Source organism: Dendrobates tinctorius, unplaced genomic scaffold (assembly GCF_039654945.1).
Source record: "Dendrobates tinctorius isolate UK_male_01 unplaced genomic scaffold, ASM3965494v1 ptg000246l, whole genome shotgun sequence".
NCBI classification, from domain to species: Eukaryota; Metazoa; Chordata; class Amphibia; order Anura; family Dendrobatidae; genus Dendrobates; species Dendrobates tinctorius.
In genome coordinates, this window is record NW_027361913.1 from 11801487 (window position 1) to 11818598 (window position 17112).

At 46.5% G+C, this 17112-nt stretch overlaps 1 protein-coding gene across 2 annotated transcripts in view; it reads left to right on the forward strand.

The window, feature by feature from the left end:
* CAPZA1 (capping actin protein of muscle Z-line subunit alpha 1) overlaps nt 1-17112 on the forward strand; it is a 47587-nt gene that overhangs the window by 13882 nt on the left and 16593 nt on the right. For both annotated transcript variants that reach the window (XM_073557300.1, XM_073557299.1), the window contains exon 2: nt 12983-13046. In XM_073557300.1, the coding sequence (XP_073413401.1) occupies nt 12983-13046 (64 nt within the window). The remainder of the gene's footprint in view (nt 1-12982; nt 13047-17112) is intronic.

Consider the following 17112-nt stretch of genomic DNA (forward strand, 5'->3'; position numbering starts at 1 on the left):
CATGCTAGTAAGGGGTTGGACCCCCTTTTGCCTTCAGAACTGCCTCAATTCTTCGTGGCAGAGATTCAACAAGGTGCTGGAAGCATTCCTCAGAGATTTTGGACCATATTGACATGATGGCATCACACAGTTGGCGCAGATTTGTCGGCTGCACATCCCTGATGCGAATCTCCCGTTCCACCACATCCCAAAGATGCTCTATTGGATTGAGATCTGGTGACTGAGGAGGCCATTTGAGTACAGTAAACTCATTGTCATGTTCAAGAAACCAATCTGAGATGATTCGAGCTTTATGACATGGCGCATTATCCTGCTGAAAGTAGCCATCAGATGTTGGGTACATTGTGGTCATAAAGGGATGGACATGGTCAGCAACAATACTCAGGTAGGCTGTGGCGTTGCAACGATGCTCAATTGGTACCAAGGGGCCCAAAGAGTGCCCAGAAAAAATTCCCCACACCACGACACCACCACCACCAGCCTGAACCGTTGATACAAGGCAGGATGGATCCATGCTTTCATGTTGTTTACGCCAAATTCTGACCCTACCATCCGAATGTCGCAGCAGAAATCGAGACTCATCAGACCAGGCAACGTTTTTCCAATCTTCTACTGTCCAATTTCGATGAGCTTGTGCAAATTGTAGCCTCAGTTTCCTGTTCTTAGCTGAGAGGAGTGGTACCCAGTGTGGTCTTCTGCTGCTGTAGCCCATCTGCCTCAAAGTTCGACGCACTGTGCGTTCAGAGATGCTCTTCTGCCTACCTTGGTTGTAACGGGTGGCAATTTGAGTCACTGTTGCCTTTCTATCAGCTCGAACCAGTCTGCCCATTCTCCTCTGACCTCTGGCATCAACATGGCATTTCCGGCCACAGAACTGCCGCTCACTGGATTTTTTTTCTTTTTCGGACCATTCTCTGTAAACCCTAGAGATGGTTGTGCGTGAAAATCCCAGTAGATCAGCAGTTTCTGAAATTCTCAGACCAGCCCTTCTGGCACCAACAATCATGCCACGTTCAAAGGCACTCAAATCACCTTTCTTCCCCATACTGATGCTCGGTTTGAACTGCAGGAGATTGTCTTGACCATGTCTACATGCCTAAATGCACTGAGTTGCCGCCATGTGATTGGCTGATTAGAAATTAAGTCTTAACACACAGTTGGACAGGTGTACCTAATAAAGTGGCCAGTGAGTGTGTGTGTGTATATATATATATATATATATATATATATATATTTTATTTATTTGAAGGTGTGTGTATCACCAACCATCACGAAGCATCTTTCATTTCACCAGAGCTGTTTAAAAGAAGCTGAGCTGTGATTGGTTGCTATGAGCAGCAGTATTCCCACTCCAGAAAACTCCTCAGCAGACACTTACATGGTGGGAGAAATCTAGCATCCCCGGGAACATAATCTCTCAGCCATTGTCTGCCCCCCAGAAAGGAGCAGCACATGACAAATTAATCCCCCCTCCCATGCCCATATACCTATCACACATCTTCCCTCTTAAAGCTCTGTTGTTCTGACCACAGGGTCTCTTAAAGGGATCATTGGTATGGAAGTTAGGGAAATTCCACTAAGCGCTCTGGTTCTGACCCCAGGCCCCTCTTAAAGGGATCCCCGGTACGGAAGTGAGGGTAAATCTACTCTGCGCTTTGGTACTGACCCCAGGCCTCCCTTAAAGTGATCTCCTGTATGGAAGTTAGGGCAAATCCCTCAGCACTCTGATTCTGACCCCAGTCTTCTATTAAAGGGATCATTGGTATGGAAGTCAGGGCAAATCCACTCTGTGCTCTGGTTCTGACCCCAGGCTTCTCTTAAAGGGGTCCCCGGTATGGAAGTGAGGGCAAATCCACTCTGCGCTCTGGTTCTGACCCCAGGCTGACAGGATGATGTGGGATATTAGGGGTAGTAGTCCGGTGGCTCTGGCTGACGGGATGATCGATATTAGTAGTCCGGTGGCTCTGGCTGACAAGATATGGGATATTAGGGATAGTAGTCTGGTGGCTCTGGCTGACAGGATGATGTGCGATATTACGGGTAGTAGTCTGGTATCTCTGGCTGATGGGATGATGTGGGATATTAGGGGTAGTAGACCGGTGGCTCTGATGGGATGATGTGGGATATTAGGGGTAGTAGTCCGGTGGCTCTGGCTGACGGGATGATGTGGGATATTAGGGGTAGTAGACCGGTGGCTCTGACGGGGTGATGTGGGATATTAGGGGTAGTAGACCGGTGGCTCTGACGGGATGATGTGGGATATTAGGGGTAGTAGACCGGTGGCTCTGACGGGATGATGTGGGATATTAGGGGTAGTAGTCTGGTGACTTTGGCTGACGGGATGATGTGGGATATTAGGGGTAGTAGTCCAGTATCTCTGGCTGACGGGATGATGTGGGATATTAGGGGTAGTAGTCCGGTGGCTCTGGCTGACGGGATGATGTGGGATATTAGGGGCAGTAGTCCGGTGGCTCTGGCTGACGGGATGATGTGGGATATTAGGGGTAGTAGTCTGGTATCTCTGGCTGATGGGATGATGTGGGATATTAGGGGTAGTAGACTGGTGGCTCTGACGGGATGATGTGGGATATTAGGGGTAGTAGTCCGGTGGCTCTGGCTGACGGGGTGATGTGGGATATTAAGGGTAGTAGTCCGGTGGCTCTGGCTGACGGGATGATGTTGGATATTAGGGGTAGTAGTCCGGTATCTCTGGCTGACGAGATGATGTGGGATATTAGGGGTAGTAGACCGGTGGCTCTGACGGGATGATGTGGGATATTAGGGGTAGTAGACCGGTGGCTCTGACGGGATGATGTGGGATATTAGGGGTAGTAGTCTGGTGACTTTGGCTGACGGGATGATGTGGGATATTAGGGGTAGTAGTCCAGTATCTCTGGCTGACGGGATGATGTGGGATATTAGGGGTAGTAGTCCGGTGGCTCTGGCTGACGGGATGATGTGGGATATTAGGGGCAGTAGTCCGGTGGCTCTGGCTGACGGGATGATGTGGGATATTAGGGGTAGTAGTCCGGTGGCTCTGGCTGACGGGATGATGTGGGATATTAGGGGTAGTAGACCGGTGGCTCTGACGGGATGATGTGGGATATTAGGGGTAGTAGTCCGGTGGCTCTGGCTGACGGGATGATGTGGGATATTAGGGGTAGACCGGTGGCTCTGGCTGACGGGATGATGTGGGATATTAGGGGTAGTAGTCCAGTATCTCTGGCTGACGGGATGATGTGGGATATTAGGGGTAGTAGTCCGGTGGCTCTGGCTGACGGGATGATGTGGGATATTAGGGGCAGTAGTCCGGTGGCTCTGGCTGACGGGATGATGTGGGATATTAGGGGTACTAGTCCGGTGGCTCTGACGGGATGATGTGGGATATTAGGGGTAGTAGTCCGGTGGCTCTGGCTGACGGGATGATGTGGGATATTAGGGGTAGTAGTCCGGTGGCTCTGGCTGACGGGATGATGTGGGATATTAGGGGTAGTAGACCGGTGGCTCTGACGGGATGATGTGGGATATTAGGGGTAGTAGTCCGGTGGCTCTGGCTGACGGGATGATGTGGGATATTAGGGGTAGTAGACCGGTGGCTCTGGCTGACGGGATTGTGTGGGATATTACAGTGAATGTGGCTATGTGGAGTGGGCGGGGCTATACACTCAGAGAGATATATATATATATATATATAATTATTATTTGTTATAACTAACCGTCGTTCGTTACTATGCCCGGGCAGCGCCAGGCTCTTCAGCTAGTAGTATAATATTCCTCCACAAATATTGGACCAGATGACAATTCACAGGACGTCCATTATAGTGTGGAAACCACAGATATTCACAAATTACACAGTGCATGGGGTGAAATCTATGGCTAAATCCCCAGTGCATGGGGTGAAATGTGAATTACACTAGCTGTAAAATTTGTGTCAGTAATTGTCCACAGCTTCTAGACTTAACCCTATGTAGCACCCTGTGATGGTCTCTTCTGACGAAGAACCCTGCACAGAGTTGTCGCTACATTACAAACGCCAGGTGCTTCCTCTGCCTGTGATCATTCCTGCCCAGAGAGATGATGCTACATGCTGTCACTCTACGGCGTCCATCATAGGCATCTGAATAACCAATGTCATGCGTGTCCATAGCTTTTCTTGACTTTAAATGCATTATTATTTATTATTGTAGCGCCATTTATTCCATGGCAGTTTACATGTGAGGAGGGGGATACATAAAAACGAGAACCGTAATCTTAAACAATACAAGTCACGACTGGTCCAGGAGGAGAGAGGACCCTGCCCGCGAGGGCTCACAATCTACAAGGGATGGGTGAGGATACAGTAGGCGAGGGTAGAGCTGGTCGTGCAGTGGATCGGTGGTTACTGCAGGTTGTAAGGTTGTTTTTGAAGGTTTCCATGGTGTCTATGTGCTGTAGATGACTGTGACTGATGCTGGGCTAACAATGGATCCCATATTAGTCACATTGCCACAAGATTTCCTCAACCAGCAGGCCTGCAGTTAGCTGGGGGCAGTGATGGCGTGGGGGGGTGGCCTGTGAGTGTCTCCTAGTTTTACAAGAAGTAGAGCACATACAGGCTCCACATAGAAGTAATCTTATCTGCTTGTCTGTCTGCAAATATAGTTCTCCAGTGTACATCACACTCCCCAATAATCACCCAAATCTGCCGCCTCGAACGTCCAGTGCTGGGTACCGTTACACATAGCGATGCACCAGCGATCCCGACAACGATATGGATCGCTGGTGCATCGCTAAGTGGTCGTTAGTGAGCTGTTACACAGGCAGATCTCACCAGCGACATCGCAGGGGTCGGGGGTCGCTACTTACCTGTCAGACGAGGCGATCCTGATGTCCTCCCGCCCGCGTCCACGCGTCGCTCGTCGGCGCCACAGGAAGCCCAGCAGGAAGCGCCCGACGAGAAACGGTCCAGGACGTTCTCGCGCGACCAGCGATGAGCAGTGGGTTGTAGGTAAGTATCACATGTAGCGATATCGCTAGCAATATCGCTGCTACGTCACAAAATCGGTGACGTTACAGCGATATCGCTATGTGTAACGGGCCCCTTAATCCCTCCTCTCACATAGCGAGATCACTGAAGCATCACTGATTTTGTGACGCTACAGTGATTTCGCTACATGTGACATGCAGCAGCGCCCCCCCCCCCCCTTGCTGGATAAAGCTGATCGTGCTGGAATGTCCTGGGCCATTTTTTCATCGTGTCTGTGTCCCACTGGCCAGCGCACATCGCTGTGTTTGACTTGACGAGCGACCTCGCTGGCGACGCAGAACTCAGGGACGCAGGCGGGAATCGTTCAGAATCGCTGCTGTGTGACAACGCACCAACGACCGCCGAGGATCGCTGGATGGTTACTGCGTCGCTGAAGAGATCTGCCTGTTTGGCAGCTTACTAGTGACCATTTAGCGACGCACCAGATCCCTACCAGCTACCAGGTCGTATCGTTGTCGGGATCGCTGGTGGGTCACTAAGTGAAGCGGGACCCTTACAGCCAGCACCCTTTAAAGGAAGCTTTCAGTTCTTCCTCTCTTCTCTCCAGATAATCAAGCTTAGGCCTGTTTCACACTTCCGTTTGTGACCATCAGTCAACATCCACCGATTTGGAAAAAAAAAAAAACGGATCTGCCATTTTTCTTGGCGGATCCGTTTTTTTCCTCATAGACGTGCATTATCGGCGGATCTTGACGGATGGTCATCTGTTTTTCAAGATTTTGGCGTCCGCTCAGCGGCCCGAACGGAGCATGTAACGTTTTTTTCATGTCCGGATCCACTATTTGCTGATTTAACCCACGTTTCTGTCTGGCTGCTGGACAAAATTTTCTCTCTCCCTCTCCCTGGCACGGTTCCTTTAAATTTTTACCTACATCCGCTGACCCCCGTTTCTCTCAGTCCGCCTGCGGATCCGTTTTCCGCTATTTTGGCGGATGTTAACTGACAAACAACTGAAGTGTGAAACAGGCCTTAGCGCTTGGATTGGTTTACAGTAAACCTGTCGGCTATCAGTCCAAACTATACCTTGTCCTGCATATAAAATAGCCGTGATACTGCGATGTCTATTGAAAAATAAAAATATGCGTCTTGGGAGAAAGGGAGGAAAAAAACGAATTCACCAAAACAACCCCGTATGGATGCAGGTGTGTTACAGAGAACCTGCAGTGTATAATTACCTGTCCTGTGGACTTTTGCCTTCATGCTCGGGATACCCCTCTGAGGATTTCCCCATTTGCGATGCAGAGTGAAGTCACCAGTGTTGGCCCTGAAGTTACAGCCATAAATCTATGGGGAAGTATGGATAATGTGCATTTGTTGTGCTCTCGAGCATTATACATCCGTGCCAAGTATTTGGCCTCAGTGCTATAAACCGTATCCTATGCCCCCATACAACAGCCACAAATGCAAACAAGATGGTTCATGTCCTGTGGAAATTATATTTACTATGAGCTGGAAACTTAGATGATGGCACACTACTGTAAGGTGTGACCGAGACCCGGCCACCGTGCTGCTCTGCCCTTGTGATGCTTACCGGTGGGCTTATGCCCTGGCAGGTAGTGTAGTCCTAATCCTCCTTTCTGTCTGTAGACCGCTCGCTGAGGAGCACCCCTCCTCCTCCTCACTCCCTCCATGTGGTTTTTTAGATCCCCCACTGTTTGAGCGACACCGTTATGGCACATGCTTACATGAGCATATTGTGCTAAGAAAAGCATGTGCTATGGATTGAAACCTTGTAGGGAAGGCGGGAATGTAGGAGCGAAGACGACTTGGGTTTCCTTGAATTCGGAGACGTCTTCAGTACGATTGCTTGGTGGAGACGTAACTATCCCTGGCCAGAACATGGGGTTTTTACAGCAGATCTAGACTGCACGTTATAGATTATAGTAGATACTGGGTGTGCTCCTATGGAAATGACCGAAATCAAACCCCCATGAACTGAACATTTTAATGTGTAGACATTGCACTACTTATTCCTTACTGAGCCTGGGTAACCTGGTATGATCTACAGCTGCTTTCACATTTAGGCAAGCTTCACAGCAGAAATCACCCAGTATACCTTACTCAAAGCTGCTTGTGACAAAGTGTCTCACTGCATTTAAAGGGAATCTGTCAGCAAGTTTTTTCTGCCCTTTCTTGTAGCATCAGATACCCTGATTCCACCAATTGTCACTTACTGGATTGCTTGATGCTGTTTTGATAAAATCTATGTTTTCTCTGTTGCAGATCTACCAGCTCTCTAAATGCTAAGCTCTGTATAACTCCACCACTGATCAGCAGTTTTCAGTGTACACTGTGCATAGGCAGAAAGCTGTCAATCAGTGCTGGGGACAGGGTTATACAGAGATCGTTAATATGGAGGACTACTTGTCTGTAGGTTTACTAGTCCTCTAGTTATAACCACCTGCTGCTCTGACAACAGTAATCTTATCAAAACTACAGCAAGCAGCCCAATAAGTGACACATCACTGGAATCCAGGTCTGTATCTCTAAATTATGCTGCTCTCTGATTAGGTGGCCAAAACCTACTGCCAGATTCCCTTTAAAGTAGATTTAGGTGTGTTCTGTACAGTATCCTTAATTGCTTCCCAGTGAACTGTAACCAGAACGTTGAAATGTAATACAGGTTATATCTGGTGACCGGTTCAGTGTGCACAGAGAAATTTTGTAAGTGTCCTTTGTGTGGGTTTCTTCAAAGTGCCACAGTCCAAAACACCTGACCACAAAAAAAAAGTGACTTTTTCAGAAAAATAAACAGTGGACCTACACCAGCAGATGACATGGCTCCCAAAACCATCACTTCACACTAGACCTCCAGCAGCTTGAATTGTGGCCTCTCTTCCTCCAGACTCTGGGACCTTGATTTCCAAGGTCTAGTGTGAAGTTTCCACAATCAGTGATGGTTTTGGGAGCCATGTCATCTGCTGGTGTAGGGCCACTGTGTTTTACCAAGTCCAAAGTCAGTGCAGCCATCTACCAATAAATTTTAGAGCACTTCATGTTTCCTCTGCCGTAAGGCCATGTGCACACGTTGCAGATTCTGCTGCGGATCCGCAGCAGTTTCTGCTGCATTGTACAGTACCTTTTATATTCAATGGAAATTAAAAAAAACGCTGTGCACATGCTGTGGATTTTTCCGCACAGATTTGCTGTGGTTTTAAATCCGCAGCATGTCAATTCTTTGTTCGGAATCCGCAGCGGTTTTACACCTGCTCCATTACCAGCTGTCAAACCGCAGGGGAAAACCGCAGGCTAATCCGCAGGTAAAACGCAGGTCTTTTGACCTGCTGATATACCTGCAGATTTTACCAAATCCGCACGGAAAAATCTGCAGCACAATCAGCAACGTGTGCACATGGCCTAAAGCTTATTGGTGATGGAAATTTCATTCTCCAGCAGGACTTGGCACCTGTCCACACTGGCAAAGGTACCAATACCTGGTTTACAAACAACGGTATCACTGTGCTTGATTGGCCATAAACTCGCCTGACCTTAACCCCATAGAGAATTTATGGCGTATTGTCAAGAGGAAGAGGAGAAACACCAGACCCAACAATGCAGACGAGCTGAAGGCTGCTATCAAAGCATCCTGGGCTTCCATAACACCTCAGCAGTGCCACAGGCTGATCGTCGCCATGCCACGCCACATTAATGCAGGAATTGATGCAAAAGGAGCCCCGACCAAGTATTGAGTGCGTTTACTAAACATACATTTCAGTAGGCCAACGTTTCGGACATTAAAATCATTTGTCAAGCTGGTGTTGTAAAGTTGCACGACCAGCTCTACCCTCGCCTACTGTATCCTCACCCATCCCTTGTAGATTGTGAGCCCTCGCGAGCAGGGTCCTCTCTCCTCCTGGACCAGTCAGGACTTGTATTATGTATACCCCTCCTCACATGTAAAGTGCCATGGAATAAATGGCGCTATAATAATATATATATTTAGAATAAACTGACGTATGACTTTCAAATTACTGTATCATATGATTGATATAATACCTGACTTAGAACCGAGATCTGTAAGGCAAGGCTGGTATTTCTGCTGTAGGCTCCACATACACGGGGTGGGCCTCATTGGGTCGCTAACTAAGGCTACGTGCCCACAATCTGGAATCCTAGCGTTTTGGATGCAGCGTGTTTTCACACACAAAAAATGGACGTTTAAATACTACATTCTGAAAGATCTGCTTCATAACCTTGTTACTCTCCCCTTCCTCCCCCTTCAGTGCCATAGACCTTAAATGGAGCAGCAGCCGCCATGCTCAAAAGGGGTCTCCCATCATTGTGATCAATGGGGTCCCAGTGACCTGATGTCTGAGTGGAAGCTTCTAATCAGTAATGGTGTTTTGTGGATTAGGTTGTTGCTGCGCTTATCCACAGGACCCCACCAGTCTCGTTGGCGCTCCAGTCACTAAGATGGCTGCTCCACTCCAGCGGGAGGCTCAGGACCCCCATTCTAGTGATCAGTAGGGGTCTTGCTTTTTGCTGTATGTTATGATAAGTAAATTCTCCTAGGAGAGAGAGTACATTGTTGTATATGAATTGAGAAGCCAAAAATATAAACACGAGGGTCTATAATAGCAAGTAGTCAGGCGTGGGCTGGTTACTTAGCAACAGTGATGGGAAGCGCGGAATTGGTATTGTGTACAGCGCTAGAACCTGCCACTAGAGATGAATGGGAATTGTCTGCACGCGGCTTCCAGAAGTGTGCTAATGTGCCAGTGCTCGCCTTATTTCTCGGCATATTTATGCCTTCATGTCAGCAGTTTTTTTTGTTTTGTTTTTTTTATTGGTTTCAAAAAATTCTTAAAGGTCATACAGTAATATTTGGTATATTTTGGGGTGTTTTTTAACCTTATTTAAATGTATTGATAGCCATCATATAATTGCTTTTTCACGTCCCAATGGTACTTGCTGCTTTCCTTTTGGGAGGTTAGGAGGAAGCATAGAAGGGTAGAGTTGGAAGGGAGCTCTTGGGTCATCTGGTCGAGGAAGCCGGAGATGCCTTTCAAGATGGAGTTGTGAGGGCCCCCTTCTCTCGTGTTGCCCACCGCGGCACAAGTGCTTTCATGTTGTGGACGGTAAATCTAGGGAGAATAGCACTTTTCGGACGTACCCTCACTCGGTGTGTTTCTTGCTTATAGGTAATAGGATTTCCAATGATAGAACTAAAAATGAAAAAGATTCTTGTCCAGAATGAGGAAGATCAGGACCAGTGTGGTAACTTTGTCATCAGGAAGTCTTTACATGCACAGATGCTTCATTGGATAGATTTAGATAAGGTGTATGGCAATAACGCGTTTCAGCTCCAGACTGAAGCTTTTTATGAGTTGCCAGCACGAACTGATGCATCTGACGAAAGCTCCAGGATAAAGCTGAAACACATTATTCCTAGATGACCATCCGATTGCAGTCTATGCAGCTGTCGATAATGACTTTTGCACCTTAGGCATTTGACAGAAGCAGGGTCTCCTTCTGTCTGGGCATCGACGCCACAGGTGCCCTAACTGACCTTACTGTAGTCCTCAGATCTGCCCATTCGGTAATGCCAGAGGCTTGGCCTCCGTCTGTCACTCAGTTTTAATTTGGCAGAAAATAACATTCTGAAATACTATGTATAGCAGGTTCAAGTTCAGTGCCTTGAAATGTATTCATACCCCGTGAACGTTTCTACATTTTTTTTCATGTTACACCCACAAACTTAAATGTATTTTATTGGGATTTTATGTGCTCTACCAACACAAAGTAGCAAGTATTTGTGAAGTTTAAAGGAAATGATACATGGTTTTGTAAATGTTTTAAAAATATAAATCTGAAAATTGTGACGTGCATTTGTATTCAACCCTCCTCAATAGTCAATAGTTTGTAGGACCAGGTTTCACTGCAATTACTGCTACATGCCTTTTGGGGTATGTCTCTACCAGCTTTGCACATCTAGAAGCTGACATTTTTGCCCATTTCCTTTGAAAACTTGCTCAGTGGGTTTGGATGGAGGCGTCTGAGAATCTGTGGGAAGACTTGAAAATTGCTGTTCACAGTGTGATTTTTAGCTGTGGACTATAACTGGCCCATTCATACACATGAATATGCTTTGATCTGAACCATTCTATTTTAGCTCTGTCAGCATGTCTAGGCTCCATGTTCTTCTGGAAGGTTAACCTATGCCCCAGCTTCAAGTCTTTTGCAGACTCTTAACAGGTTTTCCTCCAGGATTGCCCTGTATTTTTCTCCATCTATTCCATCAACTCTGACCAGGCTCCCTGTTAAAAAAAAAAAAAAAAAAAAAAACACCCCTCAGCACTGTGCTGCCACCACATTTCATGGTAGGGATGTTGTTTTCAGAGTGCTTTGCAGTGTTAGTTTTTCACTGCACATAGCATATTGTATTTAGCCCAAAAAGTTCCTTTTTAGTCTCATCTGACCAGAGCACTTTTTTCCACTTGCTAGCTGTGTCCCCTACATGGCTTTTTGCATATTGGACTTGTTATGGCTTGCTTTCAATAATTGCTTTCTTCTTGCCACTCCTCTATAAAGGCCAGATTTGTGGAGTATATAACTAGTAGTCATCCTGTCAACAGATTCTCCCACTTGAGCTGTGGATCTCTGCAGATCCTCTAGAATGACCATGATCCTCTTGAGAGCGTCTCTAATTAGTGGTGTCCTTGCTTGGGATGTCCGTTTAGGTGGACGGCCATGTCTTGGCAGGTTTGCGGTAGTGCCATGCGCCTTCCATTTTTTTCGATGATGGATTGAACGGTGCTCTGTGAGATGTGGGCTATTTTTTTATAACCAACCCTGCTTTACTCTTCCCATCATCTTTATCTCTGACCTGTCTGCTGTGCTCCTTGGTTTTTAAGATGCGGTTTGATCCCTAATGTTCTGAAACAAACCTCTGAGGCCTTCACAGAACAGTTTACTAATTGTGACTTCTGGAGACAGTTGGTCCCGGGGTTGAATGCAAATACACATCAGAATTTGCAGATTAATTCTTAAATAATTAAAAAAACATAAATCCCTTTAAGTTTTGCAAATATTTGCTTGTTGCTATATCACACAAAATCCCTATAAAATACTTTTTTTGAGTTTGTGAGTGTAATATGAAAAAAAAAGTGGAAAATTTCAGGGGTGTGAACATTTGCAAGACCTTATATCTAGTGGGGACAAAAATATAAGTAAAACTAGGTTTAATATTTTTTAAAAATAGCTTAATGTGTGTTTTTTCATTAAAATATACTCTTTTATAAAGAACCCTAGAAGCTAAATAAGTGATTTAGTTGGAATCCTACCTGCCTATAGGAAATCGATAGCAGCAAAAAGATTAAACCTTGAAAACAATACTGTAATTGCTATTTTTCCTAAATATTTACCATCAAAATTTAGTTCAAACAAAAAAGGATGCATCTCATAAAGGCGTCAATAAGTTAACCCGTCCAGCAAAAAGAAAAAGCTTTCATGGCGGCGTCAACAGAAAATTAAAAATGAATTGCCTCTGAAAGTTGCACCCCAGATATTTTTTTCCACCCATAACAACATTGTTAAGTAAACATACTACAACATAAACTTCATACATTCAATAATTTGTATAAATTTCAAATTCAGGCCCTTAAAAAGTTCAATTTGTCCTGCAAAACAAAACAAGCCCTGAAAAGGCTATATCAATGGATTGGTTATGAAAAAAATTTAAAAAAAATTGCTTGATCTTCCAGACTCAAAATAAGCTTGTCCTTAAGAGGTTAATAATTTCTAATAATGGCCTTGGGTGATTCATTGCATTGCAAGAATTAATCTGCCTAATTAAACTGTGCCACAGCCCGCACGCTCCTATAAGTAAGGCAGGACGTGATGGCGGCCTCTGCTGACACTGGTCATTACACTTGTAAATATTTCACCGTCGTGTTTGGGGATTTGGCCTCAACAAGAGGTTTCGCTTCTAATTCTCCTTCTTGTATGTTTCTGCAGGTGCGTATTGCTGCAAAATTCATCACTCACGCACCCCCAGGGGAATTCAATGAGGTCTTCAACGGTAAGTTACCCTCTGGGCGGCACTAAATGGCTGCAAATCTGATAACATCCCTCTCCTATCTGCTGCAGATCTCCCAGTTCTCTGAATGCTGAGCTCTGTATAACCCCGCCCACACCACGGATTGGCCACCGTCTGTTTACACTGTGTATAGGCAGCACTCTGCCAGTCGGTATTGGCGGCAGGGTTATACTGAGGTCGGAGATTACCGTAATCTCCTGCTGAGAGAACAGTGATTTTATGAAAAGTACAGCAAGCAGCCCAGTAACTGATACATCACTGGAATCAGGGTCTCTGTCTCTACATTATGCTGCTCTCAGATTAAAGGGAATATCTGTCACACCCTGGACCACTGAGCTATTACTATGGGCATACAGGTAATAGAATGGTTAAACCAGTCTTACCTGTTTGCCTCATAGCTGTGGTGTAGATCTTGAGAAAGGCAGATATAATGTTTTATGTTAATGATTTCTTCTGGGCTCCAAGGCGTGTGGTGTCTGGAAGAAATCACTGGCTCCTGACTTCATCATAATGGCACCCCCCTGCCATCAGCGGCAGTCTGACCTGTGATGTGCCGTTGCCACAGAGTCTTCATCGATCTTCTGCACAGGCGAGTCTCTGCTATTGCGCAGTGACTAGCTGAGGCATGCTCAGAAGATCATTGAAGACACTGCCCATAGAAGGGCGGATACATTACACATAACCGTGTGAGTGGACGACGCATGTGCGGGATTACAGCGCCGCAACGGGACATCACAGGTCAGCGTGACATGCATGAGTGGGGGGTGCCATTAAAGTGAAGAAGAGCCAGGGATTTCTTCCAGGAACCGCACACCCCGGAGCCTGGATGAAATCATTAACATAAAACATTAGAAGTTTCTTTCTCAAGAGCTACACCACAGCTATGGTTTAACCATTCTATTACCTGTGTGCACATAGTAGTGGCTCCGAATCGTCCAGGGGATGACCGATTCCCTTTAAGTGTCAACTCTGATGACAGATTCCCCGTAATGACCACAGTTGGGTCATCAAAGGCAGCAGTGAAGAACAGGTCATCCTGTGACTGACGTGTACTTTGACATGGAAATTGGCAAAGTAATCCTAAATGTTTAGCGTAGCTCTGATTTATTTTTCATTTAAATTCATAAACTGTAAAGCAGCACAATTTGCAGTAAAAAAAAGTCTACAATTACTTTTGCGATCGCCTGTAATAAACTACTATTCTAAAAGTGGGACCCGTTGAACTACGACTGTTTAGCAGTGGAGTTGTCCCAGGGGAAGCGGCTTCAGGAAAATGGCAGCTATTCGTATGGGGAGGCTGTGATGTCGCTCTTGCTGTTAGAGCGCGGCGGGCCGCTTCAGTGCAGATGCCGCACCAAAAATGAGCATGTCACTACTATTAACCAATGTAGCGTCCCCAAACCATAAAGGATTTAATGAAACCCACTTGCAAAAATACACTCAAGTAAAAAAAAATGCCCCCCGAGTGTCTTCATATTCCTGAGTGAAGTGTTGTAAAACCAAGAAAAATGTTGTATTTCATAGCAGTATTGTCCGACCTCCCGTGCGTTACCACAGACCCCCGGGAGCACTGGGCATCGCACATGTAATCTCTTGTATTAGGGCTGTCCTAAATGGGATTATGCACCATTCCTAAAGTGGGTGACTAATAGATGGTGAGTCGGGCACCCACTGACCTCAAGAATTGGGGTCCCACACCCCTCTGTTCCCGCTTTAAATGGAGCAATGGTGTAACATGCACACTACCACTCCAATCCTCGTCTGTGGAACAGATGGAGATAGTAGAGTGCGGCTTTAAGTGATTGAGCGATGGATGTGTAATCGCGCTCCAGTCACATGGCCGACGGGACCATCTCTGTGATTGTGGAGTTCCTCTCGTGTATCACCTATCTGATATAAACGTTTTCCCAAGCATTATTATCAGGTAAAGGCAATTGCAGCCTCTTGTAGCCATCATTAATGTGGGGAGTTATCAGTGTCTGTCCGACCTCAGATCATTGCCCCGATGGATGTAACCTCTGTACAGCACCGTGGCTGCAGCCATGGGATCCTCCTCGGCACAATATAATTAGGGCAGCCTTCTCTGTCCTCCATTAGTGAGGCTGCTCTCCATGACATAGCTGTGCTGTCACTATCTGGCTGCGGCCATGGGATCCTCCTCGGCACAATATAATTAGGGCAGCCTTCTCTGTCCTCCATTAGTGAGGCTGCTCTCCATGACATAGCTGTGCTGTCACTATCTGGCTGCGGCCATGGGATCCTCCTCGGCACAATATAATTAGGGCAGCCTTATCTGTCCTCCATTAGTGAGGCCGCCCTCCATGACATAGCTGTGCTGTCACTATCTGGCTGCGGCCATGGGATTCTTCTCGGAACAATCTAATTAGGGCAGCCTTATCTGTCCTCCATTAGTGAGGCTGCCCTCCACAGCTATGTCATGCTGTCGTTCTCTAGCTGCGGCCATGGGATCCTCCTCGGCACAATCTAATTAGGGCAGCCTTATCTGTCCTCCATTAGTGAGGCCGCCCTCCATGACATAGCTGTGCTGTCGCTCTCTGGCTGCGGCCATGGGATCCTCCTCGGCACAATATAATTAGGGCAGCCTTATCTGTCCTCCATTAGTGAGGCTGCTCTCCATGACATAGCTGTGCTGTCGCTCTCTGGCTGCGGCCATGGGATCCTCCTCGGCACAATATAATTAGGGCAGCCTTATCTGTCCTCCATTAGTGAGGCCGCCCTCCATGACATAGCTGTGCTGTCACTATCTGGCTGCGGCCATGGGATCCTTCTCGGCACAATCTAATTAGGGCAGCCTTATCTGTCCTCCATTAGTGAGGCTGCTCTCCATGACATAGCTGTGCTGTCACCAGGGCTGTGGAGTCGGTAAGCCAAACCTGTGACTCCGACTCCTCAATTTCCCTTACACCGACTCCGACTCCACGACTCCGACTCCCACACATATTGCTTATATTTAAGTGAAAAATTTATTGTAGTACAATGTGAACCTCAGACATTTAATCATTTTTATGATCCAATAATCAAGATATTTAGATAGAACAGAATATATATTGGTGTACTACCCGGTTTTCATTCTTTTTGGTACAGATACGATATGGATAGACAGATATGGATAAATGGATAGATAGAGCAGATTTCTAATCTGCTTTTGCTATTGAAAACATTATCTATGAGCTCAAAAACCTTTCAGGTGATGCAGTTTTTTAAAAAGATGATCAGCTTTTGCAGCTGAAAAACGTATCCTCAAAAAACACAGGAAAAACGCTGTGTGTGAATGTAGCCTTAGATCAGGAATAGAACAGCCATTTATAGGACATTTCATAACTTTCCCAAACTCCTATGAAAAAATATTCAGCACATCCTGCATTGAATTACTGTACCCAATTTATTATATATTTTAGGAGTCGGAGTCGGTCCATTTTATACCGACTCCAACTCCGACTCCACCAAAATGAGCACCGACTCCACGACTCCGACTCCACAGCCCTGACTGTCACTATCTGGCTGCGGCCATGGGATCCTCCTCGACACAATATAATTAGGGCAGCCTTCTCTGTCCTCCATTAGTGAGGCTGCTCTCCATGACATAGCTGTGCTGTCGCTCTCTGGCTGCGGCCATGGGATCCTTCTCGGAACAATCTAATTAGGGCAGCCTTATCTGTCCTCCATTAGTGAGGCCGCCCTCCATGACATAGCTGTGCTGTCGCTCTCTGGCTGCGGCCATGGGATCCTCCTCGGCACAATATAATTAGGGCAGCCTTATCTGTCCTCCATTAGTGAGGCCGCCCTCCATGACATAGCTGTGCTGTCGCTCTCTGGCTGCGGCCATGGGATCCTCCTCGGCACAATATAATTAGGGCAGCCTTATCTGTCCTCCATTAGTGAGGCCGCCCTCCATGACATAGCTGTGCTGTCGCTCTCTGGCTGCGGCCATGGGATCCTCCTCGGCACAATATAATTAGGGCAGCCTTATCTGTCCTCCATTAGTGAGGCCGCCCTCCATGACATAGCTGTGCTGTCGCTCTCTGGC